Source organism: Suricata suricatta, chromosome 12 (genome assembly GCF_006229205.1).
Source record: "Suricata suricatta isolate VVHF042 chromosome 12, meerkat_22Aug2017_6uvM2_HiC, whole genome shotgun sequence".
Taxonomy (NCBI): domain Eukaryota; kingdom Metazoa; phylum Chordata; class Mammalia; order Carnivora; family Herpestidae; genus Suricata; species Suricata suricatta.
This window is the reverse complement of record NC_043711.1, coordinates 80,641,208-80,655,632: the sequence shown is the minus strand read 5'-3', so window position 1 is coordinate 80,655,632 and position 14,425 is coordinate 80,641,208. Positions and strand designations below refer to the sequence as shown.

General features: G+C 58.2%; 1 protein-coding gene across 1 annotated transcript; it reads right to left on the bottom strand.

Moving 5' to 3' along the window:
- Positions 1-759: 759 nt before the first annotated feature.
- On the bottom strand, positions 760-13,481 carry MYLK2 (myosin light chain kinase 2). Its single transcript, XM_029917720.1, has 12 exons — positions 13,368-13,481; positions 12,367-12,895; positions 11,159-11,460; positions 9,477-9,582; positions 8,783-8,876; positions 6,505-6,614; positions 6,278-6,419; positions 3,907-3,977; positions 3,658-3,786; positions 2,946-3,098; positions 2,553-2,685; positions 760-1,716 (listed from the first exon to the last, which is right to left on the bottom strand). The coding sequence occupies exons 1-12, from the start codon at positions 13,417-13,419 to the stop codon at positions 1,636-1,638; spliced, it is 1,902 nt and encodes a 633-aa protein (XP_029773580.1). The 5' UTR covers positions 13,420-13,481; the 3' UTR covers positions 760-1,635.
- Positions 13,482-14,425: the final 944 nt, after the last annotated feature.

Here is a 14,425-nt window from a genome sequence, read left to right as displayed (position 1 = left end):
GATCACGCATGGGGCTGGTAGCCAGCAGGGCTCTGTGCAGGCGGACTGCTGTCCCTGCCACTCCCACTGTGCCCTATCAGGGTTAAGCTCTCTCACCCTCTGGGTTGCCCTCTCCAGCAGATGAGGCCCCTCCCCTGCACCGCAGCGCTGGGGCAGAGCAGACTGTGGCCCCTGGGGAAGAGCAGAGAACAGCTCTCTCTCCCCCAAGGTCTCTAGGGAGACCCACATCCCTGCAGGTCCAGGCACTGCAGGCCTGGCCGAACTTCTGATGCCACCTTGGGCCTCTGCTCACACCTTGTGCTGGTGAGAAGCAGGGTGTGTCTGCGGGCAGAACCTTGCTCTGGGAGCCTGAAGAGTTCATTTCATGCCCTGACTTCTGACTTGTTGAATAGCCTTCAAGTTCCTTCCCCTCTCGCAGGGGAAGCCTTGGTTTTCTCCTTTGTAAACTAGTAATAATAATATCTACCTCACAAGTTCACAGTGAGGGATAAATGAGTTAACATCCACACAAGCACTTAACTGGAGCCTGGTACACAGTAAGCATCCAATAATGGTGCTGGGACAGATGAGCAAACTGAGGCCCAAAGGAGGGAAGCCACTTGCCCAGATCATGGGCGGGGTAGTGTGGTTCCTGGGGCCAAGCCAGGCATGGGAGTGCCCCTCTCATGCCTGGCACCCAGCGGGCTTAGTAATGGCACTCATCTCTGACCTCGTCCAAAGGCGTGCACACACACACACACACACACACGGGGCAGGAAGCCACGTCCAACCTGTACATTTATTTACAAAGCACAAGCTGAGAGCAGGTGGGGGACTGCCCAGCGGCTTCCCCACTCCTCCTGGGCCTGCCGGCCCCCTCATCTGAAGCCGTGGATGACTTTTGGGATGAGGGTCTGGAGTGGCTGGGTGGGGCCAGCCTGGCCCTCACGCAAGCTTGGGGGTGGTCTCCCTGTCCCCCAGGCCTCTCCCCACCCCCTCTGCCAGGCCTGGGCTGGGCGTCCGCCTCTCATAAGGAGTTCCTGTGTGTTGGTGGTCGTGAGGAAGGTGGGCGGGGGCCGGGCCGGGCCAGATGGTGTGTACGAGGCCTTATCTGTTGGGAGTGGGGAGGCGGGCGGGGGCACGGAGGTCCTCTCTCACAAAGCCTGCTCTGTTCCCCAGGCAGCTGGGCCTCAGCAATGGACCTTTGCTGCCTTCCTGCCCCACCAAGAGCCTCCCATCCACACCCTGGAAGCCCCACATGCGGGGACCCCCAGTCTTCCCATTCCAGCTAGGAGCAAGCCCAGGCCAGCCATGCCCCAGGTGAGGCCAAGCAGGGGTCACCAGGGTAGCCATTGCAAGAGGGGGAGCCAGGGAGGGGACAACAGGGCCGGTGGCATCTGGGCTGTGACAGACGGGCCTGGGGCCTTGTCTGGGGAGGCATTAGCAGGATTGATTCAGGCCACATCTGAGGCAGCTCACTGTCGGGGAAGCAGTTGCTGTGCGGGGTCGTGGGAGCCCCGATCTCCCAGCCTGGAGCAGCCTTGTCCTAGCCAGCCCACTGGGGGGACCTGGCCCGTCGGCTCTGGCCTTCTGGGCTGTGTGGCCTCAGCCCAGGCCACTGTGCAGCTGCGCCCAGGCCTCGGCCACTCCTGGGGCTCAGACCCCCAGAGCCATGAGCGCCCCCGAGCTGCTGATCTTCTTGAAGCGGTTTGCGGCGCTGACGGCAATGAAGTTTTTCTGAGGGAGGAGGGAGAAATGTTCCCATCAGCCTCTGGGCAGAGGAGAAGCGGTGCGACAGACTCCTAGGTAGGTCTCTTTCATTCCGCCCCCACCCAGGCCAGATGCGAGGGAGGGTGCAGTGCCCACAGTGGCCGCAGGAAGTGCCATGATACCATATCTTCCGGGATGCCTGCCTTCATTCAACAGGTATGATGGCCAGACCTGAGTACCTCTCTGCTCTAGATACTCCAGTGGCTCCTATTTTGCCTCAACTTCATCCCCTAACCCCTTGCTCACTCCACTCCAGCCTCACTGGCCTCCCACCCGTTCCTCACACTTGCCAACCACACTTCTGCCTCAGGGCCTTTGCACTGGCTATTCCCTCTTCCTGGAACACTCTTCTCCCCAGTACCAGCATGGCTTACTCCTCACTGCTTTCAGGTGTTCTGTTCACATGCTCCCGCACAGCGGGCCTTTCCTGACCACCCTATTAGGAAGTGCAACCTCTCCCTTGGCAGTCCTGGCCATCCTTGATCTTTTCTAGAGCCCTTCCTTAACCTCTTTTAATACCCTCTCCCCTTCCCCATACAAATTAAAATCCTTGTCTCTTTTGTCCACTGGTGTATTCCCAGTGCCTAGAAGTACTAGATGCTTCTAGGGGGTGGGTGCAGGGTCACTGCTCCAGGAGAGGAACCAGCCCGGGGCAGAGAGAGAAAAGCCAACCCTGTTTTTCAGACAGGGCCAGGCCTGGTCAATCGAAGCTGCCAAGGCGGGGCTGGTGGGGCCTGGGGTCTAGTGCCAGGAGCTCTTCCCGCCCGCAGCCTCTCCCCCCTCCCCACCCTGTCCGGCAGTACCTTCCAGCGCCTCTTCATGAGGTATTTCTTAAGCAAGATCTGGGATTTGAGGCGGCGGTTACAGCGCTTGGCTTTCTCTGCCAGGTTGTTGAGCCAGGGGTGGGCGAGGCACTGGGCAGCGCTCATCCGGGCCCTGTGGGAGGGGGAGTGCGGTGAGGGTGGGCGGCGTGCCTGGGAAGCACAGAGCCCAGCCGCTGCCCGGCCCTCTTCTGGCCCTGCAGCGCACGCACGTGCAAGCACACACACACACACGTGCACACACGTGCACGCACACACACGCACACATGTGCATGCACACACACAGACATGCACACACACACGCACGCACACATGCACGCGGGCACATGCCCTGGGCTTGCACACACGGCGTCTGTGTCCGGGGGTGAGCCTCACCTCTGGTCCTTGACAATGAGGTTGGAGACAAAGTCCTTGGCCTCGTCGGACACAGCTTCAAAGGTCTCCTCATCAAAATACCAGTTGGCAGAGAGAACGTTGTTTAGGGTCTCTGTGTCATCGTCTCCCAGAAAGGGGGAGAGGCCACTCAGCCTGGAGAGGGAGATGTCAGAGGCGGGCAGGGAGATGAAACTGGGGACGCTGAGTCACCTTTGGGAGCTCAGGAGATGGAGGCAGATCCTAGAAGGCAGCAGCATGAGCTGAAAAGACCCCCATCTTGAGTGGGACAGACTTGGGTTTGATTCTGACTGGGTGACCTTAGGCAAGTCACTTTCCCTCTCTGAGCCTCACCCTTCTCATCTGTAAAATGGGCATAATCATCCCAGCTTCCCAGGGTTACAACGGAGAAGGGGAATTATGAGTGCATAAAAGATGTCTGCTGTCCCTCTGCCCCCACCTTGCGTCATACAGATCTGCTCTCCAGAGCCCTAGGCTAGGACACTGTGCCTTTAGGGACTTTCATTTCTCCATCTACAAAATGGGTACAAAGTTCCCCTTTCTTGGTTCTCCCCAGCACACAACCCCAGCAAGCCCCTCCCTGAGGGAGCGGAGAGGTGGGACCCACCCCACCAGGACCCCAGGGCCAATTTTGGCCCCAGCTGCCCACCCACACGCCCCTGTCCTATAGACGCCACGTTCTCTCAGGACTCACAGCATGTAGGTGATGACCCCCATACTCCACATGTCTGTCTTGTCAGAGATTTGGTCATAGTTCACCACCTCAGGTGACAGAAACTCTGGGGTCCCAAAATTCACCTTCAGCTTCTCATTGGGATTATACCTGGGGGTGAGAGCAGGAGCTCAGAGCGCAGGCCCCAGCCCACTTCCCGGCACCCTCCGCCCCCTGCCCCCTGCCCACCTCAGAGCCTTGCCCCGCCATCCCCACCCACTGAGGTGGTACCTCCGCGCCAGGCCGAAGTCAATGATCTTCACCAAATGGCCCGTGGTGTTGACACACAGGATGTTCTCTGGCTGAAGAGAAGGGGGTGGCCTGGATTGACCTCTGACCTGGCTCATCCTTTGTCCCCACACGGGTCCACCCATGTCTGGAGCAGAGGCCCAGGCTGACCCCCCGACCTACCTGCTCCAGGCACAGACAGGGACCTTGCCGCCCGAAGAGGGACTTTCCCAGGGCAGGGACTGTCCCCTCCCTGCCTGCCCGGTCTCCCCACCAAAGTCTAACCAAGGTAAGGCTCCTAGGAATCCAGTGGTCCCAGCACAGGGGAGTGTGTGACTGAATCTCCTGTGAGACAAGTCCCTCCCCGCTCTGGGCCTCTGTCTCCGCCTCATGTAACCCCAGGACACAGGGCTAGTCTGAGCTCGCAAGGCAGAAACATTTTAAGCAGTTAACAATGGTCCAAAGGCAGGAGATTCTACACAAAATCCCTGCTTTCCTGATCTTCTGCACCTCCTGAGACACCAGAAGCCCCAGCCACACGGCCCAACACCACTTGGAGTGAGTCGTCAGTGACCCGTGATGGGTGGGTCAGTGACCCGGTTCCCCTGGACCTTCTTGGCCCTGGCCTGGCCCCTGTTACATGTCTGGGCTCTGGGGGCCTTTGGTTGGAGGGCATTGATGGCAGGCTTGCTGAAGGCACTTGTTCAACCCAGACGTCCACTCAGAGCAGGACACGAATGACATGAATAGCTCACCTGGTGTCCGGACAAAACAGAGCAAGAAAAGAAAGGTCCCAGGGCACAAACTTTTGGGGGAGTAAGACAGACTCAGACCTCCTTCTGGTCTGAGAGTTCCTGGGGAGCCCTGGGACGGGCCTTCAGGTTGTGGTTCACCCAACTTACCTGACCGTGAAACCCCTTTTTGAAAACTGGGGACCCTGCTCTTCCTCAGAGGCAGTGGCTTTCACGGGGGAAGGGCATGCATCCATCCAATGCCACCCTGCTCTTTCCTCTCCCTGCCCTCTGTCCCCGCTCACATCCAAACCCTCAACCAATCAGACTGGCTCTATCTTCAGAACGTAGCCACCACCTGGCCACCTTCCATCCCTTCCATGGTTCCAGCCCCCGCCATCTCGGCCCTTGGTTATTACAACTGCCCCTCAGAGTCCCTGCCGCCATATTGACCCATTGACATCCATCTCCTGCCTCACTTGTCAGGCCAGATGCTCACGGCACCCCGAACAGCTCTGACCCCAAGTGCTGGGCCAACCCCAGGCCAGCTTTAGACCTCGAAGGGCTCTGGCCCTTGCATTCCCCTCCAAGTTCACCTTGCATGTCTCCCCATTACTCTCACATGCTTTTCGTAAGGCTTCTCGCGGTGTAAAATTGTCTACTTGAGGAATGTCCGTTTCCCCCACTAGCCTGGAGGCTCCAGGGGACAAGGGTGTGTCCTTCGCCATCCCTACGGTTACGCCCGTGCCCAGCACAGGACACCACCGCTCAGGAGCAGCCTAGGACGGCAGAGGTCCTCGATACATGTTTATCAAAGGGCTGAAAGGAAGTACTATCCACGGTGCCAACGGTGCTAACCCATCCAGGGGCCAAGCTCCACCAGCCCTGCCGACTATCCTGCACACGGAACACCCGGCACTCACGCTGCCCCTGCGTGCTCTGCGCCAAGGCCGGTGTTGTCGAGCTCCAGCTGCCAGCAGTTGGCCACAGCGGGCATGATGCACGTGCACAACCCCGACTGGCTCTGTCCCTGACCCACTGCTCACAAGGTACCAAGCAGGGTCAGAGCAGGGACGGGAATATTCTCTCACTGAACATTTTTGTTAGTGCCTATTGCATGTGTGTTGCTGCACTGATCCTATACTTAATTGATTTGTGTTCCCGACTCCCCTTCTAGAACATAAGTTCTAAGAAGGCAGGCATCTTTATCTGCTTGGTCCGCTCCTGATCCCCACCGCTCAGAACCCTGCCTGGCGTAGAGTAGCCCTCAGCAAATCCTGGTGGGATGAATCAACAAAAACTCACAGCGCCCACTAGGGGCCAGCCTTGAGGAAGACGCTTCACCAACACTTAGCAAGTTCTATGCGCGAGACAGTGAGCACGGGGCTCCCAGGACTATGCGAGATGAGTACTTAGTACTAGACTAGGTGCTCCGAGAGCTAGGACCAAGTCTCTTCTACTCTCTGTTGTATCCCTGGCTCCTGGTCCTTAGTAAAGACTCAATAAACCCTGCGGGACCTATAGATACAAGGATGGAAGGAGGAAGAGACGGACGGATGGGAGGAGGGATAGCTGGTTGCGACCAGGCTCCAGGTGGCTGGACGCTGCTCCCGGCCCCTCCCGGGAGGCCCCAGCCCCAGTACCTTGAGGTCCAGGTGCAGAACCCGCATCTTGTGCATGAAGAGGATCCCGTCGCAGATCTGCCTGACAAACACCATGGTGTCCACCTCAGTCAGCTGGTAGTCCTCATCCACAATCCTCTCGAAGAGCTCGCCGCCCTCGATGCTGTGTGCACAGACCCCTCTACAAGCTTGCTTCCGGGCTGGCTGGCACCCCCGCCCGGGCCCCTGCCCCCACGACCAGCACTCACTACTCCATGAACAGGACGATCTCGTGCGAGGTCTCGATGGCCGCGTAGAGCTGGATCAGGTTGCGGTGGTTCAGCTGGTTCATGACCTCGATCTCAAGCAGCACCATTTCCTGGGGACCAGGGAAGCCAGGGGCCCTGCCTGAGTGTCACCACTCCCTGCCCTCCTCGCTCCACACCTCTGCCCTTGACCAGGCCTGTCGGGCCTCCTCCTTGCTGGCCTCTCTGCCTTCCATCTCTCCCCTCTCCTAAGACTGTGTCCTTACCCCTGGTCATCCCTGCTGGGACATCATGCCTTTGCCAGATTGTCCCCCTCTCCTCCTGCCTGAACGCCAGGGCACCCGAGGGCCCGTCCTCCGGTCACCACTCTCCCCTTGCACACTCTCCCGGATGTCCTCCTCCAGCCCCAGAACGTGCCATTCCCTCCAGATGTGATCGATCCCCAAATATGTAGCTCCACCTCTGAGTGCGCCCTTGAACTTCAGGCACTGACAGCTCCGCGTGCCTAATGGCCATTCTCCTTGGAGGTCTAAGAGACATGCTGAATCTCTCAGGTCCCAGTGAAACCCTCGATGCGGTCCCCTCCCCACAACTGAGCTGCCCTCAGCCTGCCTGTTAGCAAAAGGGCATGACCCCTGGCCCAGGTGCGCAGGACAAAAACTTTGGAAACGATCTCAGATTTCCCCACATTCTTACTCCCTCACACCCCCATCAGGGAACCCTCTTGGATGACAAACCCCGTAACTTCCCACCTGCTCCACCACTATCTTCCTAGTCAAGGCTGCCATTACTGTCACTTTCAGAGAGGCTGAAAGCCACCTGTCACGCTGGTAGCTTCATATCAGCCATGGGAGGAAAATTTACACCAGGGAAATGGCCAAATGCTACAAATCAAGGCTCTCCACCCCTGCACACCCCCCACATCACATCACTGCCCCAATTCTTCCCATTTTCCTTGTGATTCTACTCCATTCAGGTCTCACCGTGCTGGTCACTTCCCCAGAGAGGCCTTAACCTCACCATGCTATCTCTGCGGCCCCCATCGGCCCCACACCCCCTGTACCCTACCTCGCTTTACGTTTCTTCCTAGTGCATCTCAGTCCCTGCCGCCATGCTTTGTGTTGCTTTGTTTTTAGCTGTCTGCTCCCTCCTCTCTAGCTTGCTCGCCCTGAGGACAGGGACCCATGGACTTCACCGCTGTTCCCCTAGCGGCTGGCACAGGGAATGGCCCAGAAAAAGTGCTCAGTAGGAAAGTAAAGAGCCGACTCTAGTTAATCTCCACAGCACATATGTCCTGAGCTTCTGTGCCAAACCAGGTCCATGACAGAGGCCCGGAGACCCAGCGATCAAGAGGAGGAGCTGGAGAAAGGCAGAGTCACGTGTGCAGAGCCGTGACGGCGACTCGGGTGGCAGGTCTCTGGAGTGTCTCCTCATGCTCTTCCCAGGCTCCAGGCCTCTGCTGCGCCTGTCTTGAATGCCCATCGGCTCGCTTCTCGGCTCCCCTGCCTCCGCCCAGGACTTGAACCAGCAGGTCTCTGCCATTCTGGGCCTTCAGGCCTTTCCTCTCACGGCTCCCCTCTGCTTGAAACTCTCTCCCCGGCCCCACCACCGGAATCAGCCCTGCTTCAAGCCTTCCTTCTAGAAAGACCCGCCAGCTGCATCAGGAGCCCCCTCCAGACCCCCGCCCTAGCTTTTTCGAGTTCCGGCCCTCAGCACAACAGACGGCCAGGTGGTCATCCCCTCCTCACACACCCGACTCCCTCCCTTCACACACATTCCCGCTGCTCCCTCCCTCCCTCCCTCTGCTCACATTCATTCATTCATTCATTCATCCCGCCATTCATTCATTCCTTAAATAAACACTGCCCTCGGCCTCCTCTGAACCAGGCCAGCTCTAGACCTGGCCTGATTACCTCGGCATTCCCGGAGGGGAGAAACTACATTCACTTCACTTTGGGACCCCCAGGGCCCAGCACAGGGCCTGGCCCAGAGCCCACACGCATGCTTGCTGAATTGAGCCAAACAGAAGGCATGAATGTCCTGTGCCTAGAAGGGGAAGTCCCAAGAATAAGTTCACTAACTGAGGAGCCTTGTTTGTGGAGAGGGGCTTCAGGCCCCCTGGCAGGGTTCTCTGCCTGTCCACCTGTCTGAGTGACATCTTCAGCACATCAAGTCCACACACCGAGCCCCTGGTACAGCCATGTGGGTGGAGGGAGGCAAGAGGCACCCACTCCCCACTGCAAGGACCCCCTCTCCCTCCGAGGTATCCAGCCCCTATTACCTTGTCTTTGGGCGTCTGCTTCTTGATGACCTTGGCCGCCAACTTTAGGCCTGTGGCTTTCTCAGTGCAGGTACAGACTGCTCCAAACTTGCCGCTGAAAAGAGAAGAGGTTAGGGGTGACAAGGTTCCCAGGGACCCGGGGCTGAGCTAGGGGGCTTGTGTTCTGCTCCCGTCTGGATCTCCCTCTGCAAGACGGTGCACGTGCCCCAGGCTGCCTGGCTCCGTTCTGAAGCTATGAGCCCCACGGCAGGGATGGAAGCTGAGCCATAAAAACCATGGGCCTAGGACAGGTGGGCTCATGCAGAGGATGGCCCCTGGTGTGACAGCTCACGAGCTTGTGGTAGGCTTGGGCCCTGGGGCCCCAGGGGAAGGGCACCTGCAGGGGTTTTTATGAAGCACCTTGTGGGGGTCAGGGCGGTGCCTAAAACTGAAACAGACAGGAAAACGCTACTCCTTTCCTATGGGCAACACTGACTGGTTGACGGGTGTCTGTGTGAGAGACAGTGACATGAGGGCATGTCAACCCACAGGACAGCTGTGTATGATGGGGGTTACTAACTGCGTGGAAGGAGTTGTGTCCACAGAGATCAGGCCCAGTCGGGGTGTCTCTGGGCCTTGTACATGAAAGACACAAGGCCCTGGGTGCTTGACATGCTCCTGCCTTTGGGCCAAGGGCTCAGGGTCCAGCTCTCACCCGCCCAGCGCCTCCTTGTTGTTCAGGCTGAATTGGCTGTTGACATTCCCAGGCCTCAGCTCCACGATGCGGTGGGGAAAGGGGGCTGGGGGAGGCGGACAGTCATCTGGGGAGGCAGAACAGAGCCATTGGTCAGCGGCAGGACCGGCTGAGGATGTACCCCCGCACCCCCCCTCCTGCCTGGCCTGGGCCCCATCCAGCAAAGTTCACCAAGTGATGATACCTGCGGGGGACAGCTGGCTCCAGGATAGGGGCTAGGGGGCCCAGTTTCCAGTTTCAGCTCTGCCACCAACACACAAAATGGCCTTGGGACTCTGTCAGAGGGGTTCAGCTTCTCCTGGCGCAACAATGGGGACAGCTGATTGGACTTCTCGGACCCTCCCACATTATAAGGTATGAAGTCTCCATCCCAAGCTATCTGCATTTCCATTAAAGAAAAAAAAAAATAAAGATGGAGTGGGGTGGGGGTGGGGACGATAATGGTGGAGCGCCAGATAAGCGGTACTCTGTCTGAATGAGCTAGGTGAACTGGACCTGCCTACCGTCCCCTCTAATAACACCACAAGCTGCCCCGACCTGTGGAACGGCTGCCCAAACTGGGCTCGGCCCAAGGGCAGGGCGAGGGAGGGAGGAGCCGGGCACAGAGGTGTTTGGTAGGGAGACGCTGCCACCTAGCGGTAACGACGGGGAACAGCGGGCCCTGGCGGCCCGCAGGCTGAGTCATCGGGAATGGAAACCTCTTTATAAATAGCAAGAGGCCGCAGGGAAGCCGGGCTGGTGATAAATCTGACGGCCCTTGGAGGTTGTTCAGGTCCCGTCACCCCGAGGATGTGATTTCTGGAGGGGGCGGGGCAGAAGGCTCTGCTGCCCAGCAGCCAGGCCCTCCCACCCTGTCTGGGTGGCACTGTGCCGCTCACCAGGCAGGCGGACTGGGCTTCCAGGGCACCTCAGCCTAGAGGAGGGGGGTGTTAGGACACTCTGGGCTCTCCTGACCCCATCTCACCCCACCCCCACCCCTGCTCTCCCCCTGCCCAGGCCCTTTCCCTCTTCAGCTGATCCCCAAGCCCACTCATGCTCCTGCCGCCCACCTAATAGACCACTAAACTACCAGCTCCTTGTCTGACCAGCAGTTAAGGCCACGCCACAGTCCTGCCCCATCTCACGTGCCCAGCTCCCTTGGTCACTGCTCCACACACACACACCTGTGCTCCTCCGTTCATGAGCCCTCTATGGCTCTCGTGACCCTCCCTACCCCCCCTTTGGTAGTTGAACTACCAAAGCTTGGCTTTTGAGATCTTCTACTGACTGACTTCAAATCCCACTGTCCAGAGAGTTGGTGCTGCTCCAAAACCTGCCTAAATCCCCACCCCCGCCCCCAAAGCCCATTCTAGACAACGTAGAAGAGAGTGCAAAAAGTGGGTTCTGCAATGGGACTGTTTGGACAGGTTCAAACCCTGTGCTGGCTGTGGATTTGGGGCACTCACTACATTTCCCCTTCCCCAAGCCTCAATTTCCCCATCAAAAGGGACTAGGAACTTGTACTTCTTAGAGTTGTGTGACATGCAAATGGACCAGCCCAGGTAAGGCATGGCTCAGAGCAGCTCAGCCCTCCCAACTAGGAGACATGGGGACACTGGGGAAGCCCCTCTCCATCCCCAGCCCCCCATCTGCCCCTGGCCTACCCAAAATCTGGAAGCAGTCCTCCTCCCTGGCTGTGGGACCGAGGGCCTGCCCCACCTCCGATTTCTCCGAGGGAACAGCCTGGAACTCGATCCCCCTCGAGGTGTCCCCTTGCACCTTAGCCTGGCCATCCTGGCCTGGAGCCTTCTCTCCTGCTTCCTTCTGGCTGCCTGCCGGGATGTCCTTCCCTCCTTCTGCTACCTTGGCTGGCCCGGGATCCACGGGGCCGGGGGTCACAGGCACCCCTTCAAAGATGAGCTCCGATGCCTCATCTGGGGTTTTCTCATCTGGCAGCTTCTCAGGCCTAGAACATGATGAAACAGAGATGAGGCCTTTCGCAGCCAGAGCTGTGCTTTGCCCTCCGGGAGGCCTCGATGCTTCCAGAGCATCTTCTGCAATCTGGAGCTAATACAACCTCCCCACCCCCCACCACCATCGCTCCCTCAAATGCATGGGGTGATGCATCCAAATTCACTTTATATGAAATCAAGGGACATTAATAATACTGTAAATGTCTGTGGTCATTATCTTGACTATCAGTGCGCTAATAGATCATTAATGCCTACTAATAGATCGTTGTTTTGGTTAATCATTATGTGGCTACAAAGATTCACAAAGACTGTGGTAATGCAGTCGATCATGTATCAAGGATATCAAGGTATTAACTGATATTGATACAGAATTCTGACCGATACGGTGTTATTACTGTGGTTTACAATACATCTCTAATATTCATGTGATTAGCATTCAGGTAAGTCTAATGGTTTGTCTCATAAGACTGGTGCTGTATCATGGTTATGAAAGTATTAGTAATAACCTATCAATCTGATTATTAGTCATCTTTTCACATTATAGTAAGAAGGTAAGTTATCCTTCTCCCCTCGCCCCCCAATATCTCGGGCCTGCCCTTGGCTAGAACCGAGTTCATGGAGTAAGGAGACCTCTGGACTCCAGATGCTTAGAGAAGGGGTCCTTGATTGAGACCTCTCTGTCTTGACATTCCAGGAGTCTATGAACGCTTACCAAGTCCTGGTTTCGGCAGGGGCGCAAGGTGGTAGAGCCAATGCCCAGGACAGACGCTGAGCTGTCTCAGGACCGCCCACTCTAGCACTGAACAGGGTGACAACGATGCCCAAAACAGAAGAGCTAAGCATGACCTCTGGGCCCAGAGCCTCGGACCCGTCCCCACTGCCAGACAGGGGGCATTCACCTGGAGATGATGGCAGGGCAGCTCGGGCTGTGCAGAAAGGCGGGGGAGCCCCTCCTGGCCCCTGCTTGGCCATCGGCTGCCTTCTTGTGCACCTTGGGCTCTCCGGGCCCCTGGCTGCCTGAGGTCTCCTGCTTGGCACCGGGCTTCTCGACACTGGCCTCCGCTGTCGCAGTCTGCTGGGGCAGGGCTGCTGGCTGCCCAGCACTGCCCTCCGCGGGCCCCCCACCCAGGTCGCCTTCCCCCGCGGGACCCTGGCTGCTCGTTGAGGGTGGGGCCAGGGCGCCATCCCCTTTCTTTAGGACATCAGCTCCGGCATCTTTCTTCAGGTTGGGTGAAACAGTTTCTTTCTTTGAGTCTGGGGGCCCAGATTCTTTCTTTGCATCGGGGGGACCAGTCTCTTCCTTTGGGTTTGAGGGATCAGGTTCTTTCTTTCCATCTGGCGGCCCAGAACCTTTCTTTGGATCTGGTGGACCAGGCTCTTTCTCTGCAGCCGGGGGTCCTTCACCTGCTGTGTCTTTAGGTGCCTTGTCTGCAAAAGAAGTGAGACACCAATCAGGATCTACCCACCACCCCCAGCCAGGCTGGCCAGAGACCAGCTCTGGGCCCTGGTCCCCATGTAGGCAGCAATTTGCAAATGCTTGTCCCACTGAGCCTCTGGGGCCATTTGATGGGCTCTAGAGATGGGCTGCTGGGGCCTTGGAGGCCCTTTTGGGACACTTCTGGTCCTCTAATACACCTTGATGCCCCCACCATCGCTAGCCCAGAATGTTTAGGTGCCATGCATGGGGGCTTTGCATTTTCCCATTCTCTTTCCAGGGAGGGCTTCATGCAGGCTCTCGACCCAGCCCAACCTCACCCAGAGATAGTTGTAATTTCTGGGTCTTTCATGCCCCGTACAAAAAGGCCTGGGGCACAGAACTCCCGCTGATGAGCGGGCCCAGCCCTGCATTCAAACACCCCTTCCCAGGCTCCTCCCTCTGTCTCCTGCCCCAGCTTGGCACCTGTCGATGGGCTCTGGATTCCCAGCTCGACTGCTCCGTTTTCTGTCGCCATGAGGTAGGGAGGCGTGTGCTTCTGCTTGTCTAACTCAAGTCTTTCTAGCTGCAGGAAGGAGAGTGAGGTGTGTCAGGCTGTCAGATTCTTCCTCTTGTCTGGCCCAGAGAAGCCAGGGCCAGCTGACTGAGGGAAGAAAGGTACCTGGAGCCGCGAGGGGCAACTTGAGGGCCGTCTGACTTGGAGCGGCTGCCCAGAAGCAGTCCTGGGGCAGTTGTAAGGGATTGGGCTGGGGGGGCAGAGGCGGAGGCAGGGGCGCAGGCAGGGGAGGCGGGGACGGAGGAGAGGATCTCTTACACCAGGGGCCATGCGGCTCGGACTGCCACCACCTGTCACTCTTGGCCCCCGTTCAGAGGACACGGCATTCTTCCCACAGACCGACTGGGGGGAGAGGAGTGTTGGAACGAGCAGGAAGAGAAAAGGGAGGGGGCATCTGGGGCCCTGAGGGAGCAGCCTTTTCCCAGGCCTCGCCTGGTGTCACCGCTGGGACAGGGTCAGGAAGGGGGCCCGGCACACCAGGGGCTCTCGGGCAAGGCTGCAGGACAAGGCTCTGCCCAGGCCGGGCCCTGGCTCTGCCCACCTGTGTGCCACGTCTCCTGGGGTTTTCCAGGAGCTGGTTAGAGCCATGCAGGCCCGGGGATAATCACCCTGACCCCACTGCCCAGCTCTGTGCCCAGGATCCCTGCCCCTGGCGTCCAGACCTACTTTGGGGAAGAAATTGTCTCTGGGGGCATTTGCTCAACATGCTCATGGACCTGAAAGCCTTTTCTTTCAAAGATGTGTTTTCCTTGGGCTCCCCGGGAGACGGAGGCTGCCCCGAGCAGCAGGGGGAGATGGTCAGAGCTTAGGCCAAGCAGATTCCTTCTTCCCAGCCTGTCTGGAAGGAGGGGGGCTGCTGGAGTGTCTTTTCCAAGGATCCTCCTGGGGGCCACTCCCCGCCGAGGTGGGATGGGGAGACGTATGATCCAAAGAGCCTTCCATCATCCAGGGGCTGCCTGCCCAGAGC

Bases quoted from the DNA above. Each gene is read 5' to 3' on its own strand.
- MYLK2 (XM_029917720.1), bottom strand. From the start codon at position 13,419: ATGGCGACAGAAAACGGAGCAGTCGAGCTGGGAATCCAGAGCCCATCG. The intron at 12,896-13,367 runs GTGCCAAGCTGG...CTTCTTTTGCAG, and splicing joins AATCCAGAGCCCATCGACAG to ACAAGGCACCTAAAGACACA. The intron at 3,787-3,906 runs GTACCACCTCAG...TCTCACCCCCAG, and splicing joins GACTTCGGCCTGGCGCGGAG to GTATAATCCCAATGAGAAGC.